The following is a 14,985-nucleotide window of genomic DNA, read 5'->3' as shown; positions in this document are numbered from 1 at the left end:
ACCTTCAGGGAGTGGGGGGGGTGAGGAGGCTTTGTCTCAGAGGGAGCGGAGGGGCTCGTCGTCGTCCCCCCCCCCGGTGGCGATGGGAGCGGCCGCGGGTGCGTTGTCGGAATGGAGGAAGGGCCGAACCAATCCCGCGGGAGAGGGGGGGTCGGGGCGCCCCGGGCCGTTGGCGCGAACCAATCGGGGAAGGGGGGGGGACGGCCCCCTCTCGGAGGCTTCTATCTCGGCCGGCGGGCAGAACCAACCGTCGGATAGGGGTGTGTCCCCGCCAGGGTCCGGACCACCCGCGGGGCGGCGGGCGGGCGGGGTGTCCTCGGACCCACCCAAAGGACGGCGTTCGCGGGGTGGGGGGTGCGTGCACTAGGGAGGGCGGGGCCGGGCGGAGCCGCCCGTTCCCCGGCGGGAGGGGCGGATCGGGCCCCCCCCGCGCCCGGAGTGGTGCGTCCCTCCGCAGGCCCCGCCCCCCGGGCGCTGCAGACGGGGCTCGGACCCCCTCCCGTCCTCCCTCCCGTCCTCCCTCCCTTCCTCCTTCCCTCCCTCCCTCCCTCCGTCCCGCCATGGACCGCGCCCCGCCCGGCTCCGTCCCCATCCCCATCCCCGGCCCCGTCCCCGGGCGGCAGCAGCAGCGCAGAGCCCGGGCCCTGCCCGCCCCGGCCGGAGGAGCGCCGTCCGTCAGGTACCGGGGCCCGCGGGACGGAGGGGGGACGGGGGCCGGCACCACCCCCGTCGCCATGGCAACGCCCCCAGCTCCCCGCTCTCTGCCCCGTCCGCTCCCCCTCCATCCTCTCCCCCTCCATCCTCTCCCCCTTTTCTTCTCCTCCTCCGTCCTCTCTTCCTCCGTTTTATCCCCCTTTTCTTCCCGCCCCTCCATCCTCTCCCCCTCCATCCTCTCCTCCTCCTCCTCTTTCTCCTCTGTTCTCTCTCCCTTCTTTGCCATCGTCTCCCCCTCCTCCCTCCTCTCCCCCTTTTCTTCTGCTCCTCCGTCCTCCCTCCCTCCGTTTTATCCCCCTTTTCTTCCTGCCCCTCCATCCTCTCCCCCTCTATTTCCTCCTTCCTCTCCCCCCTCCATCCTCTTCCCCTCCTCTTTCTCCTCTGTTCTCTCTCCCTTCTTTTCCATCCTCTCCCCCTCCTCCATCCTTCCTCCTCCTCTTCCTTCCTCTCCCCCTCCATTTTCTCCCCCCTTCCTTTCTTTTCTCTCCATCCCCTCCCCCTTTTCTCCTCCTCCATCCCCTCTCCCTCCATTTTATCCCCCTCTTCTTCCTCCCCCTCCACCCTCTCTCCCTCCACCCTCTCCCCCTCCACCCTCTGCCCCTCCATTTTCTGCTCCTCCTCTTCGCCCTCCGTCCATTCCCCCTCCTCCTCCCTCTCCCCCTCCATCCTCTTCTTCTCCTCCCTCTCCCCCTCCTCCTCCTCCTCCTCTGTTCTCTCTCCCTTCTTTTCCAACCTCTCCCTCTCCTTTTCCTTCCTCTCCTCCTCTATCTTCTTCCTCCTCTGTGTTCTCTCCCATCTCCTTTCCATCCTCTCTCCCTCCTCTTCCTTCCTCTCCCCCTCTATCTCCTGCTCCTCTATTCTCTCTTCTTTCCATCCTCCCTCCCTCCTCTATCCTCTCCCCTTCTTCCATCCGTTCCCCCTCTTCCTCTCCCTCCTCTCCCTCTCCATCCGTTCCCCCTCCTCCATCCGTTCCCCCTCCTCCTCCTCCCTCTCCATCCTCTCCCCTTCCTCTCCATCCTTTCCCCCTCCTCCCTCTCCATCCTCTCCCCCTCCCCTTTCTCCTCCGTTCTCTCTCCCTCTTTCTTTTCCATCCTCTCCCCCTCCTCCTCTAGTCTCCCCCTCTCCTTCCCGTCCGTTCTCTCCCCTTCTTCTCCCTCTCCGTCCTCCTTCCTCTTCTTCCCCATCCTCTCCCCTTTCTCCTCCTCCCCCTCCAACTTTTCCCCCTCCTCCTTCCCCTCCATCATCCCGTCTCCTGCCCCTTGATCGTCCCCCCGTGTTCTCCTCCTCCTCCATCCTTTCCCCTTCCTCCTATCATCTCTCCCCCGCCGTCCATCCTCTCCCCGTCCTCTCTCTCCTCTTCTTCCCCCCTCCTCCTTTCCCCTCTCCTTCCCCTCACCGTTTCCCAACCCTTCCCGTTTCCTCTCTCCTCTCTTCTCCTTCCCACCCTTCTTCCCCTCACAATTTCTCTCCCTCCCACCACCCGCTTCCATACCAGAGCCTCAGAGTTGAGATCTAAAGCAGACCGATCAGTCGTATTTCTTGAGCGCTTACCACGTGCAGAGCACTGGACTAAGCGCTTGGGAGAACCCAGGGTAACAGACCCATTCCCTGCCCACAGTGAGCTTACAGTCTGCAGGGAAGAGGAAGAACCTAACTGTGCCCCTGCCCTAGAAACTGGCGTGTCTCTTCGGATCCACTCCAACCCGCCCACTCGGGTAACGGGGGCACTGGGGCAGACTGAGACTGTGAGCCCCCCCGATTTGCCTGTTTCCACCCCGGCGCTCGGTACAGTGCCTGCCACGTAGTGAGCGCTCAACAAATACCACAGTCGTCATTATTAGGGGAAAAGGAGCGGCTTTAGCCGCGGAGAGGTATGGGGTTCGTTCCTGCCGTTGGCACTTGGCAAGTGGATGAAGTGGCGGGAGGGATTTCACCAACCGGTTCACAGAGGTCAGATGCCTGGTCAACGCTTAATAATAATAATAATAATCATGTTGGTATTTGTTAAGCATTTACTGTGTGGGGAGGATACAGGGTGATCAGGTTGTCCCCTGTGGGGGGTCACGGTCTTCATCCCCCATTTTACAGATGTGGGAATTGAGGCCCAGAGAAGTCAAGTGGCTTGCCCAAAGTCACCCAGCTGACAAGCGGCAGAGCCGGGATCTGAACCCATGATTTGAACTCACCCCAAGTCTCTAACAGGACCCTAGACTGGAAGTTCGCTGAGGGTAGGGAACGGGGCCACCAACTCGGTTCTGTTCCGTTGCGCTCTCCCAAGCGCTTCGGGACCGTCCTTTGCCCACAGCAGGCACTCAGTATCGTGGTCCAGGGAACATCGCCGCCGGTTCTGTTATCCTGTGCTCGCCCACGTGTTAGGTAGCAGTCCATCCAGCCGTGGTATTTATGGAGTGCCCGTTCTTCCATTCGTCCCTTGTCGTATTTATCGAGCGCTCATTCATTCGGTCCATTGTAATCGAATGATTACTCATTCAACCCGTCGTAATTATTGAGCGACGATTCACTCGTTCAGTCCATCGCACTTGCTGTGCGCGGAGCACTGTACTAAGCACTTGGGAGAGTACTCGTGGCTCAGTGGAAGGAGCCTGGGCTTCGGAGTCAGAGGTCATGGGTTCGCCCGCCGGCTCTGCCACTTGGCCGCTGTGTGACCGCGGGCGAGCCGTTTAACTTCTCTGTGCCTCAGTTCCCTCCTCTGTGAAATGGGGATTAACCGTGAGCCTCCCGTGGGACGACCTGATGACCCTGTGTCTCCCCCAGCGCTTAGAACAGTGCTCCGCACCTAGTAAGCGCTGAACAGATACCGACATTATCATTATTACTGTACGACATGAAACAGACACGTTTCCCGCCCACGGCGGGCTTATAGTCTGCAGTGGCGGGGAGCGGGGGGAGCGGGGCACCGTGCTGAGCGCTTGGGAGAAGACAGTTTAGCAGACACGTTCCCACAGGGCTCCGCGTACAGCAAGCGCTCAATAAATGCAGTCAATTAATTGATAAGACCCGAAGGTTCCCAGTCGGTCCTCGTGGATGGAGCATGGGCCTGGGTGTCAGAAGGACCTGGGTTCTCATCCCGGCTCCGCCACGTGTCAGCTGCCTGACCTTGGGCAAGTCCCGTCACTTCTCCGGGCCCCAGTTACCTCGTCCGTAAAATGGGGATTAAGAGTGGGAGCCCTGTGTGGGACGGGGACCGGGTCTAAACTGATTGACTTGTATTTACCCTAGCGCTCAGAAGGGTGCCCGGCACCTAGCGATCGCTCAACAGATCCCATAGTGGTTATTTCGATCGTTCTCCCGAGAGCAGCGGCGGCAGTATTCATTCATTCATTCATTCAGCCGCATTTATCGAGCGCTTACGGTGTGCAGAGAGCGCTGTACTAAGCGCTTGGGAACTAGAACAGTAAACAGACGCATTCCCTGCCCACAGCGAGCTTACAGCCTACAGGTTGGGTTGAGGCAGCCTTGGGGGTGGTGACCTTGAAATCCCGCAGCAACAAGAATGTCTGTTTTTCCGCAAGTCTGCAGAGCCAGCGCACCCTCACCCGATCCGGCTGGCATTCCCGTCGCTTCCCGCTTCGGGGCCCGGCGTCCTTGCCCGCGTTTCTCCCCCTTGGACTCGGGCGGCGAGCCCCGGCACGCTTCCCAGCCCAAGCGGAGGGGGAAGAGAAAAGTTAGCGTGACTGTTTATAGCGACCGTTTCCAGATCTAGAGGGCCGTAAACCGTCCTGACCCAAAATGGTCCCCCGAGCCCGTTTCCAGATGGAACGCGTCTCGGAAATTCACAGAGAAACTTCCCAGGGCACCCTCCGAAACTCTCGGAAGCCTTCCAAGTACTTTAGACCTTGTGGAGCGCGAAGTTCGTGGAGCTCGTACGACCGGAGGATAGGCCTCCCGGGGTCGGACCCAGAACGGAGTGGCTAGTTGGTTGGTTTTTTTTTTTTAAAAACGTCTCTCGAGCTTTACGTCGTTTTATTAAATACGGAATCTGTTCGGCGCTGTGCGCCAGGCACCGTTCCAAGCACCGAGGTCGATGCAAGCTAATCGGGCTGGACACGGTCCCTGTCCCACGTGGGGCTCACGGTCTTCATCCCCGCGTTATGGATTAGGTGACCGAGGCACGAAGAAGAGAGGTGACCCGCCCGTGGTCACGCGGCGGACAAGTGGCAGAGCCGGGTTTAGAGCCCGTGACCTCCTGACTCCCAGGCCTGGCTCTGTCCGCTACGTCGTTTTCTGTAGGGTTAGGAGGGGCCGGTCGAGCACCCCGGCCTCCATTTCTCCCGTAGGCTAACGCCTCCCTGCCCCTCCGCCTCCTTTCTTCCTAGCTTTTCCCCGATTCTAGTCAGAACCGAATATTTCCCAGCTCTTCCCGCCGGGCCGGTTCCTCGTGCCTCTCCCTCGGCCTGCCTGGGAGTCAGAAGGACCTGGGTTCTAATCCCCGCTCCGCCGCTTGGCCTTGGACCCGTCACTTCACTTCTCCGGGCCTCGGCTTTCAAACGGGGATGAGGATCGCCGAGCCCCACGTGGGACGGGGGCTTGTGTCCGCCCCAGTGCTCCGAACGGGGGCTGGCGCATAGCGAGCGCTTAATCAGTAACACCACGTGAGCTCATATCCTCAGGGACGGGAAACGGCTTGCAAGGCAGGGAGCTCTTTGCGAGCCGGAAATGCGCGTGTTGGTTGTTGTGTCGTGCTCTCCCGCAGCAGCGTGGCTCGCCGGAAAGAGCCCCGGGCTTGGGAGTCGGAGGTCGTGGGTTCGAATGCCGGCTCTGCCGCCTGTCAGCTGCGGGACCGTGGGCGAGTCACTTCGCAGTTTCCTCAGTTACCTCATCTGTAAAATGGGGATGAAGACCGTGAGCCCCACGTGGGACATCCTGATCCCCTTCTATCCTCCCCAGCGCTCAGAACAGTGCTCCGCACATAGCGAGCGCTTAACAGATACCAACGTTATTATTATTATTATTGTTATCATCATCACAGCGAGCCCTCAGTAAATACGACTGAATCGATGAAGGCAGCGTCCCAAAGACCCGGCCTAAAGTTCAAGCGCTGGGTTCTGCCTGCACACGGGTGGCACCTAATAAATTCCACTGATGGATTGATTGAGTCCAGCAACACAGATGCCAGAAGGCTGAGCCGGTTTTTTCCGCCTAGAAGGGAGAGCTTCTCTTAAAAGATCAAATTGAAGTCAGGTGGGAGAGTTACAATCTTGCCTTGCGATGGTATTTCGGCTTGGGGGTACGGGACCAGAAGCCACCACCCTTTGCCTTATCCTGGAGCTCCACCCCCGACATGTAGTGGGTGGCGGCTGAACCTCCCCGCCCTGCTTTCTCACCGGCCACTTGTGTCCTGTGACCCCGGGCAAATCACCTCTCTTCTGTGCGCCTCAGTTACCTCCTCTGTAAAACGGGGCCGGAGACCGGGAGCCCCACGTGGGACGGGGACCGTGTCCCACCCGGTTTGCTCCTTTCCGCCCGAGCGCTTAGTGACGTGCCGGGCACGGGGCCCTCAACGAATACCACGATTATTGCTATCTGGCACAGTCGCCTCCAGTCAATCGGGGGTGTCTTTTCAGTCAGTCGTAATTATTTAGCTCTTACTCCGTGCGCAGCACTGGGCTGAGCGCTTAGAAGAGTACATTACAGCAGGGGTTCCCTGCCCACGGTGAGCTTACAGTCGAGAGAGAGAGAGACATTAATATAAATCAATAAATTATATCATTTGTAGATTTGAGCGGAAGGGCTCCGGGGCTGAGGGGGGGGGGGGGGCGTCGTGGCCGAGCGGTTAAGGCGACGGACTGCAAATCCACTGGGATGTCCCCGTGCGGGTTCGAATCCCGCCGACTCTCTGTAGTCTTTTGAGAAACGGTGCGGCCTAGTGGATAGAGCCCGGGCCTAGGACTCAGAAGGACCTGGGGTCTAATCCCAGCCCTGCCGCTTTTCTGCTGCGTGACCCCGGGCAAGTCGCTTCACTTCTCCGGGCCTCGGTTCCCTCATCTGTAAGATGGGGGTGAAGGACGTGAGCCCCACGTGGGACGGGGGCTGATGAACTCCTCTCCACCCCCATGCTTAGAACGGTGCTTGGCACGTAGTGAGCTCTTTAACAAGTACCACAGTTATTATCGGTATTATGATTATCACCAAATGCCCGGAGGTCGTAGATCCGAATGGTATTCGAGTGCTTACAGTGGACAGAACAGGGAGCTGAGAGCTTGGAAGAATACCGTGCCGTAGAGTTTAATTAGTCGGCCGTATTTATTGAGCACAGAGCATCCTACTAAGCAGTTGGGAGAGTCCGCTCCAACGGAGTTTCTAGGCGCATTTCCCCGCCCCCAAGGAGCTTGCAGTCTGGGGTGGGGGGCAGACATTAAAATAAATTACAGATAGGAGACCACAGAACTCGGGGAGTCTCCCAGATGGGGAGGGACCCCTAGGGCAGCCCCGGTAAAGAGGAATATCCACTTGGGTTGCCTCGGGATTGTCTTCGATCAGTGGTATTCATTGAGCGGGGCGTAGGAGGGTGTCGGGGAGGAGCAGCGTGGCCCAGTGGATGGAGCTGGGGCCTGGAAGTCAGAAGGTCGTGGGTTCTAGTCCCGGCTCTGCCTTTTGTCTCCCGTGACCCTGGGCCAATCACGTCCCCTCTGCGGGCCTCAGTTTCCTCATCTGTAAGACGGGGATTGAGACTGTGAGCCCCACGTGGGGCAGGGACTGCGTCCAACCTGACGAACCTGTATCTCCCCCAGCGCTCAGTACCGCGCCTGGCACGTAGTAAGCGCCGAACAGATCCACAGTGATGATTATTTTTATTACGGTTGCTCTCCTGGACACCATCCTCGTGGTTACCGTTTTGTGTTTTCGGGGTGGTCCCCGGGATCGACGGCAGGGAACGGAACGTCTGGCTCTCCGTCAGGGCACCAGGCCCCGCCGCGTCGACGTCGCTCTTCTCCCCTCTCCCGGCCTCTAATTCTTCAGTCCACACCCAGTGTCCAGAGCCAGGCAAGAAGGTGCTCAGGAGACGCGTATTCCCACGAGTATCAGCCCGGCTTATCGCTCTTTCCAAATCAGAATTCGGGAGGCTTGAATGAACACGTCCCCGGCCCCGAAGTGAAACCGCCTCTTGGAAGTTAGATGCCGGGAGTCGTTCTTTTCAGAAGGGCGTGTGGATCTTCCGCCTCCAGATCCGAAGCGAGGGGTAGGGTTTGGGGAGAAGGGGTCTTTTCCGGGGGCCTGCAGGGAAAGTCAACCTCCTCACTGGGCCTCCGCCTCTCCTGTCTCGCCGCCGACCCCTGGCCCGCGTCCTGCCTCTGGCCTGGAACGCCCTCCCGCCTCAAATCCAAACGACAGTGATCCCCTCCCCCCCCCCCCCCCCCCCGCCACCGGCTTGAAATCCTTATCGAAGGCCCATCTCCTCCAAGAGGCCCTCCCAGACTAAGCCCCACTCTTCCTCATCTCCCACTCCCTTCGGCGTCACCCTGACTCGCTCCCTCTGCTCTTCCCCCCTCCCGGCCCCACGGCACTTTTGTCCGTATCTGTCGTTTATTGATTTCTGTTCCCGTCCGTCTCCCCGGCTCAAGACTGTAAGCCCGTTGTGGGTAGGGAGTGTCCCTGCTTATTGTTATATTGTACTTTCCCGAGTTCTCCGTACAGCGCCCCGCACGCAGTAAGCGCTCAGTAAGTACGACTGAATGAACGAATGGGATGGAGCCGAGAGGAACACTGGGAGCGGGAAGCAGTGCGGGCTGGTGGTTAGAGCCCAGCCTGGAGCCAGAAGGTCATGGGTTCTGATCCGCCTCTGCCACTTGTCTGCTGGGTGACCTTGTGCAAGTCACTTCACTTCTTTGGGCCTCAGTTCGCTCACCTGTAAAATGGGCTTTAGGACTGTGAACCCCATGGGGGACACGGACGGTGCCCAAGCTGATTTGCTTGCGTCTACCCCGGCGCTTAGTACGGTCCCTGACCCGTAGCGTTCAACGAATATCGTTAAGAAAAGGCAGTCGAAAGATCAGCTGGAACTAAGACAGCGTCGTAACTTCGGGGTCGACGGGGAATTTCCAAAAGCTCGGCTAACCGCGTTCCCGGATCCCGCTTCCGCTCTGGCTTTTGTTCACCGTGAGAAATCCCGGCGGCTTTGTTTCCTTGTCCTCTCCGGGTTTGGGGGTCCGTCTGCCAGGCTTGGGGGCCAAGAATCCGCTTGGCAAGTCCCAGCAGAGAGTGGAGGAAAGCAGCGTGGCCTGATGAAAAGAACACGGGCCTGGGTGGCAGAAGAACCTGGCTTCCAGTCCCAGCTCCGCCACTTGTCTGCTCCGTGACCTCGGGCGAGCCACTTCACTTCTCAGGTTCTCACGTTTCCTCATCTGGAAAATGGGGATTGAGAGCGTGAACCCCACTCGGGACGGCCGCTGTGTCCGACCCAATATACTTATATCCGCTCCAGCGCCTAGTACGGTCCCTGGCACGTAGTAACAGCTTAACAGATGCCCCAATTATTATTATTATTTTCTTAATCCCCATGTCACAGACGAGGGGATCGAGGACCACGGAAACAAAGTGACTTGCTCAAGGTCACACACGGCAGACTGCGAGCTCGTTGTGGGCGGGGAATGTGCCTGTTTATTATTATATTGTGCTCCCCCAAGCACTTAGTACAGTGCTCTGCACGCAGTAAGCGCTAAATACATACGATTGAGTGACGAGTGGTGGAGCCAGAGTTAGAACCCAGATCCTTGTGACCCCCTGGCCTGGGCCATGAGCATGGATCCAAGCGCCAGAGGCCAGCTTTCCCCGATCGCAGAGCGTAGGCCTCAGCGTTCCTTGGGATGTCTCAGAGGAAAGGAAATCGATGGGTCTTTGAGATTTTTTTTTTGCCGACAGGAGGTGGTCCTTCAGTTCGATGGGGTCTCCCAGCTGGGAAACGGCAACTTAGGTTATTTAGCGCCGAGACCGCCGTAGTCTTCAGTGCTCGCGGTCAGTGGGGCTTCGTATCGATCCACGAGCCCGATGATTATCGGTTCTGTTTTTGTCTCTCGCTGCCCAAGCAAGCAGCGTGGCGTAATGGCTAGAGCACAGGCCTGGGAGCCAGAAGGTCATGGGTTCGCATCTTGGCCCCGTCCCCTGTCTGCCGTGTGACCTTGGGCAAGTCACTTTAATGATAATAACGATGACGACGGTGTTTTCAAGTGCCTACCCTGTGCCAAGCACCGTTCTAAGCGCTAGGGGATGATACAAGGTCGTCAGGGTTGTCCCCCGTGGGGCTCGCAGTCTTAATCCCCATTTTGCAGATGAGGTAACTGAGGCCCAGGGAAGTGAAGTGACTCGCCCCAAGTCACACAGCTGACAGGTGGCGGTGCAGGGATCAGAACCCGCCGCGTCCTCTGACTCCCGAGGCCGGGCTCTTGCCACTAAGCCGCGCTGCTACTTCTCTGGGCCTCGGTTTCCTCATTTGTAGAATGGGGATCGAGACTGTGAGCCCCACGCGGGACAGTGACTGCGGCCAACTCAGTTTGTTCGTATCCACCTCCGCGCTTGGCACAGCGCCTGACACGCAGTAAGAGCTTAACAAATACCATTATTGTTATCGTAAGCTATTAATAATAAATGTAATGAGGCCAAAAAGCCATTTTCAGGCCAGTTGCTTTGCCCCAGACTGGGAACAAAATGGTTTTCCCCCAGATAGCAGCCCTGTGTCTTTCTTAACAGAAACGTGCAGTAACTACCCCAAGACAACAGAAAGTTTCTTTCGCTGTTAGTTGTTGTAATCGTTTTTACTCAGTCGTAGTTTTTAACTCAGTCACCTTGCCCCCTTCTTAGTACGGTGCCAGCACATAGCAGGCGCCGAACAAATATCATAATTGATAATTATTACTGTTATCTCAAATACCATCATTGTTATTCAATATAATCATACTTTTTTTTTTTTTCAAGTTCATGGAAGTTCTGCCTTCTGCTCTAGGGCTGAATTAGTACTTGCCTGGGAAAATAGCTTCCTTCTCTGCCTCAGCCACCGGTAGCCAGGCAACCTCTAGTGTTTCCTTTAGTGTGCTTGATGGCTCCCTGGCTTCTAGCCTGGGCGGGAGGGGGGGGTTTTTTTGTTTGTTTTTTTTAATGTGATTTGTTATGTACTTACTACGTGCCAGGCACTGTACTGAGCACTGGGGTAGATGCAAGCTAATCAGGTTGGACACACTCCCTGTCCCTCCTGGGGTTCACTGTCTTAATAGCCATTTTACAGGCCCAGAGATGTGCAGTGACTTGCCTAAGGTCACATGCGGCGGCTAAGTGGCCGACCTGGGATTGGAATCCAGATCCTTCTGACTCCCAGAGCCAAGCCGCTTCAGTTTTTCCCATTTTTTTCTGTTTTCCTGAGCAACCTCTTTTTCCTTTAGTGTGCTAGACTGCTTTATGCCTCTCCCTGGCTTCTAGTCTGGGCAAGAGTTTATCTGAGCCACCTTCCTTGCCTCTGGTGTGCTAAACTCCTTTTTGCCTGTCCCTGGCTTCTGGTTTAGGCAGGAGCTTTTCTCGGCATCTTTCTTTACTCAGCGTGCTAGACTCCTTTATGCTTCTCTGGCTTCTACTCTGGGTAAGAATTTTTCTGAGCAATCAGTCAGTCATATTTATGGAGCGCTTTCTGTTTGCAAAGCACTGCAAACAAGTTCCCTGCCCACACGAGCTTACTTTGTAAAGGGGGAGGTGGACGTTAATTGAGATCAATAAATTATGGGTATATACATAGTGATGTGGGGCTGGGAGCGGGGATGAAAAAGGGAGCAAGTCAGGGCAATGCAGAAGGGAGTGGAGAGAGAGGAAAAGAGAACTTAGTCAGGGAAGGTCTCTTGGAGGAGGTGTGCCTTCAGTGGGTGTTTGAAGAGAGGGAGAAAGTGGAGGGGAGATGGTCTTTCTGGGCTTGAGAAGGTGGAGGGTGGTCTGGAGCCCCGATGAATAATAATAACAATTAATAATTATGGTATTCATTAAGCACTTACCATACGCCAGTCACTCTCTTAAGCGCTGGGGTGGAGACAAGTAAATCGGGTTGGACGGAGTCTGTGTCCCACAAGCAGCTCACAGTTTCAGTCCCCATTTTCCAGTTGAGGTAACCCAGGCAGAGAGAAGTCAAGTGATTTTCCCAAGGTCACCCAGTAGACAGCAAATACCAGTAGGTAACAAATACCGCAATAGGTAACCAATACCACGATTATTACTACTACTGTTATTATTATCAGACAAGCGGCGGGGCCGGGATTAGAACCCACGATCTTCTGACTCCCAGGCCCGAGCTCTTTCCACTACGCCATGTTGTCCCTCTGGGCTTGAGAAGGTAGTTGGGCATCAGGCTGGAGTAGTATTTTCCACTGCCAGGGACCCGAGGGTAGCTTTAACCTCCCTGGACATTCTCCTCGGGGCACCTTCCAACAGCCACGCGTGACGTTGGCGTATAAATCGCATTTGGAAAATGAACACCTGGGAGATGGGTCTGCCGGCAGGCAGCCCTCAGCTCTTTATTCTGGATGTGTCCATCTCCTCAGTTCAGCATTCGAATTCAGTTTAGAACCGGAGCCGCCAGCGGCCAAGCGGACTAACCGAGAAGTGGCCGCGGGAGGCTTCTGTGAGGATGCTTTGGACCCTGTAAACCGGCGGTTCAACGCTTGGTTGAGTGTGACCTGACCGCGTGCAACTTAAACATTAAATCCTCATTGCTTCCGGACCGAATATTTATTTGTATCGATGTCTGTCTCCCCGTGCTTCTAGTCTGTGAGCTCGTTAAGGGCTGGGAAGGAATGTCACTCTTTATGGTTGTACTTTCCCAAGCGCTTAGTACGGTGCCCCGCACACAGTAAGCACTTGATAACCGTGATGGGATGGATCGATAAAATACTTTTAATTTCCTTGCCCAGCCAAAGCTGAGGGAAGGGGAAGCAGGAGTGGCAAAGGTACAGAATGGGATTCTGTGCATTCTCTTGCATGGGGATGGTGATGATAATGGTGGGATTTGTTAAGAGCTCACTGTGACCCAGGTGCTCTACCAAGCGCTGGGGTAGATCCAAGCTAATCGGGTTGGACACAGCTCCTGTCCCACGTCGGGCTCCCGGCCTTCATCCCATTTCCCGAATGAGGGAACCGAGGCCCCGGGAAGTGACTCGTCCAAGATCGCCCAGCAGACAAGCGACAGAGCCGCGAGCAGAAACCGGGTCCTTCGGTCCCCCCGGGCCCGGGCTCTGTCCACGAGGCCACGCTGCTTCTCTTCGGGTTAGGGTGGCCGCTGACGTCCCTCAGGATTACCGGACACGGAGTTGCACGCGGCATCACGTTCGCAGAGTAACGTCATGACGTCCTACGTGCCATTTTGGGGAAATAAACAGAGCGTGCCCAAACCTCGAGAGTTTTTTTTTTTTTTTTTTTTGCAGAAGTAAAAATAATAATAATGTTGGTATTTGTTAGGCGCTTACTAGGTGCAGAGCCCTGTTCTAAGCGCTGGGGTAGTTACAGGGAAATCAGGTTGTCCCACGTGAGGCTCACAGTCTTCATCCCCATTTTACAGATGAGGTCACTGAGGCCCAGTGAAGTGACTTGCCCACGGTCACCCAGCTGACAAGTGGCAGAGCCGGGATTCGAACCCTTGACCCCTGACTCCCAAGCCCGGGCTCTTTCCACTGAGCCATGACACAGAGTGTACCCACACCTTGAGCATTTCTTTCATAGCGGGAGGAGCCCTTTCCCTCTCCTTATTTGTTCCAGAACCTTCGCTCTGCCTTCCCAGATCCTTCTGAACCCAGGCCCCACCGCGGGGTCACGGAATGTGGCATCGGGAGCCGATCAGTCGGCCGTATTTGTTGAGTGCAGGACGCTGTACTGAGCGCTTCGCAGAGGACAACACAACAGGATAACAGCGACATTCCCGGCCCACGACGGATTTACAGTCCGGAGGGGGAGACCGACTTTAATATGCGTCAGTAAATTAGGATTCAGACAGAAGCGCTCTGGGGCTGGGAGTGGGAAAAAGAGGAAATGAGGGCTTAGGGAAGAGCTCTTGGAAATGTGCCTTCAGTAAGGCTTTGGAGGTAGAGAGAGTAATTGTCTGGGGGATTTGAGAAGGAAGCGCGTTGCAGGCCAGAGGCGGGTCGTGGGCGAGAGGTCATCGGTGACTTGGACGAGTCGAGGCGTCTTGAGTAAGTTGGCATTAGAGGAGCAAAGTGTGCGGGGTGGGTTGGCGTAGGAGAGTAGCCAGGTGAGGTAGGAGGGGGCGAGGGGATCGACTGCTTTCAGCCACAGGGGAGGGAAGCGGGAGTCACAAGCTTCCCTTACAATAATAATAATGTTGGTATTTAAGCGCTTACTACGTGCAGGGCGCCGTTCCAAGCGCTGGGGGAGATCCGGGGTCATCGGGTCGTCCCACGTGCGGCTCGCAGTCTTCATCCCCGTTTCTTCAGGTGAGGGAACTGAGGCACAGAGCAGTGAAGTGACTCGCCCGCAGTCACACGGCTGACAAGCGGCAGACAAGCGGCATTCGAACTCATGACCTCGGACTCCCAAGCCCAGGCCGTTTCCACTGAGCCACGCTGCTTCTCGACAGTAACGGGAATAATTAAGCGCTCAGTACAGGTCTCTGCACACAGTAAGCGCTCAGTAAATACGATTGAGTGAACGAAGAACAGCCAGAAGGACCTGGGTTCTAATCCCAGCTCCGCCGCTTGACTGCTGTAATGATAATAGTAACGTTGGTATTTGTTAAGCGCTTACTATGTGCCGAGCACCGTTCCGAGCGCTGGGGGAGACACGGGGGAATCGGGTCGTCCCACGTGGGGCTCACGGTCTTCGTCCCCATTTTACAGATGAGGCAACTGAGGCACCGAGAGGTGAAGTGACTCGCCCGCAGTCACACGGCTGACAAGTGGCCGCGCCGGGTTTCGAACCCGTGACCTCCGGCTCCAAAGCCCGTGCTCCTTCCCCGGAGCCACGCTGCTTCTCTGCTTCTCTGCTGTCTAACCTCGGGCGAGGCAGTTCACTTCTCGGGGCCTCAGTTACCTCCTCTGTAAAATGGGGATGAAGACTGTGAGTCTCAGGTGGGACAGGGCCCACCCTGTCCACCCTGATGAGCCCATATCATCCCCCAGCGTTTAGTACGGTGCCCGCCTTCCCCGACGAAGCCCCCTTTTCCCTGGCTCCCTCTCTCTTCTGGCTCATCCCGGCGCTTGGATCTGTGACCTGTGGACGTTTGATGTCAGCCCCACCCTCCGACGCCCCGGCACTTGGGTACATATATTCACG

General features: G+C 56.8%; 1 protein-coding gene across 2 annotated transcripts in view; it reads left to right on the top strand.

Moving 5' to 3' along the window:
* Positions 1–610: 610 nt before the first annotated feature.
* The window catches only part of DNAAF9 (dynein axonemal assembly factor 9), a 141,977-nt gene continuing 127,602 nt past the window's right edge, over positions 611–14,985 (top strand). Inside the window, exon 1 of one of the 2 annotated variants that reach the window (XM_029062703.1) lies at positions 611–679. Coding sequence is in view for 1 of the 2 variants with exons in the window: in XM_029062702.1 (XP_028918535.1) it covers positions 14,936–14,970 (35 nt within the window). In the remaining variant the exon portion in view is untranslated. Of the gene's footprint in view, positions 680–14,920; positions 14,971–14,985 lie in introns of those variants that run through there. The other variant, XM_029062702.1, reaches the window with a different exon arrangement.

The sequence above is a fragment of the Ornithorhynchus anatinus genome, chromosome 4 (assembly GCF_004115215.2).
Source record: "Ornithorhynchus anatinus isolate Pmale09 chromosome 4, mOrnAna1.pri.v4, whole genome shotgun sequence".
Classification (NCBI taxonomy): domain Eukaryota; kingdom Metazoa; phylum Chordata; class Mammalia; order Monotremata; family Ornithorhynchidae; genus Ornithorhynchus; species Ornithorhynchus anatinus.
Note: the sequence above shows the minus strand (reverse complement) of the source record. Positions and strands in the feature narration are given on the sequence as shown.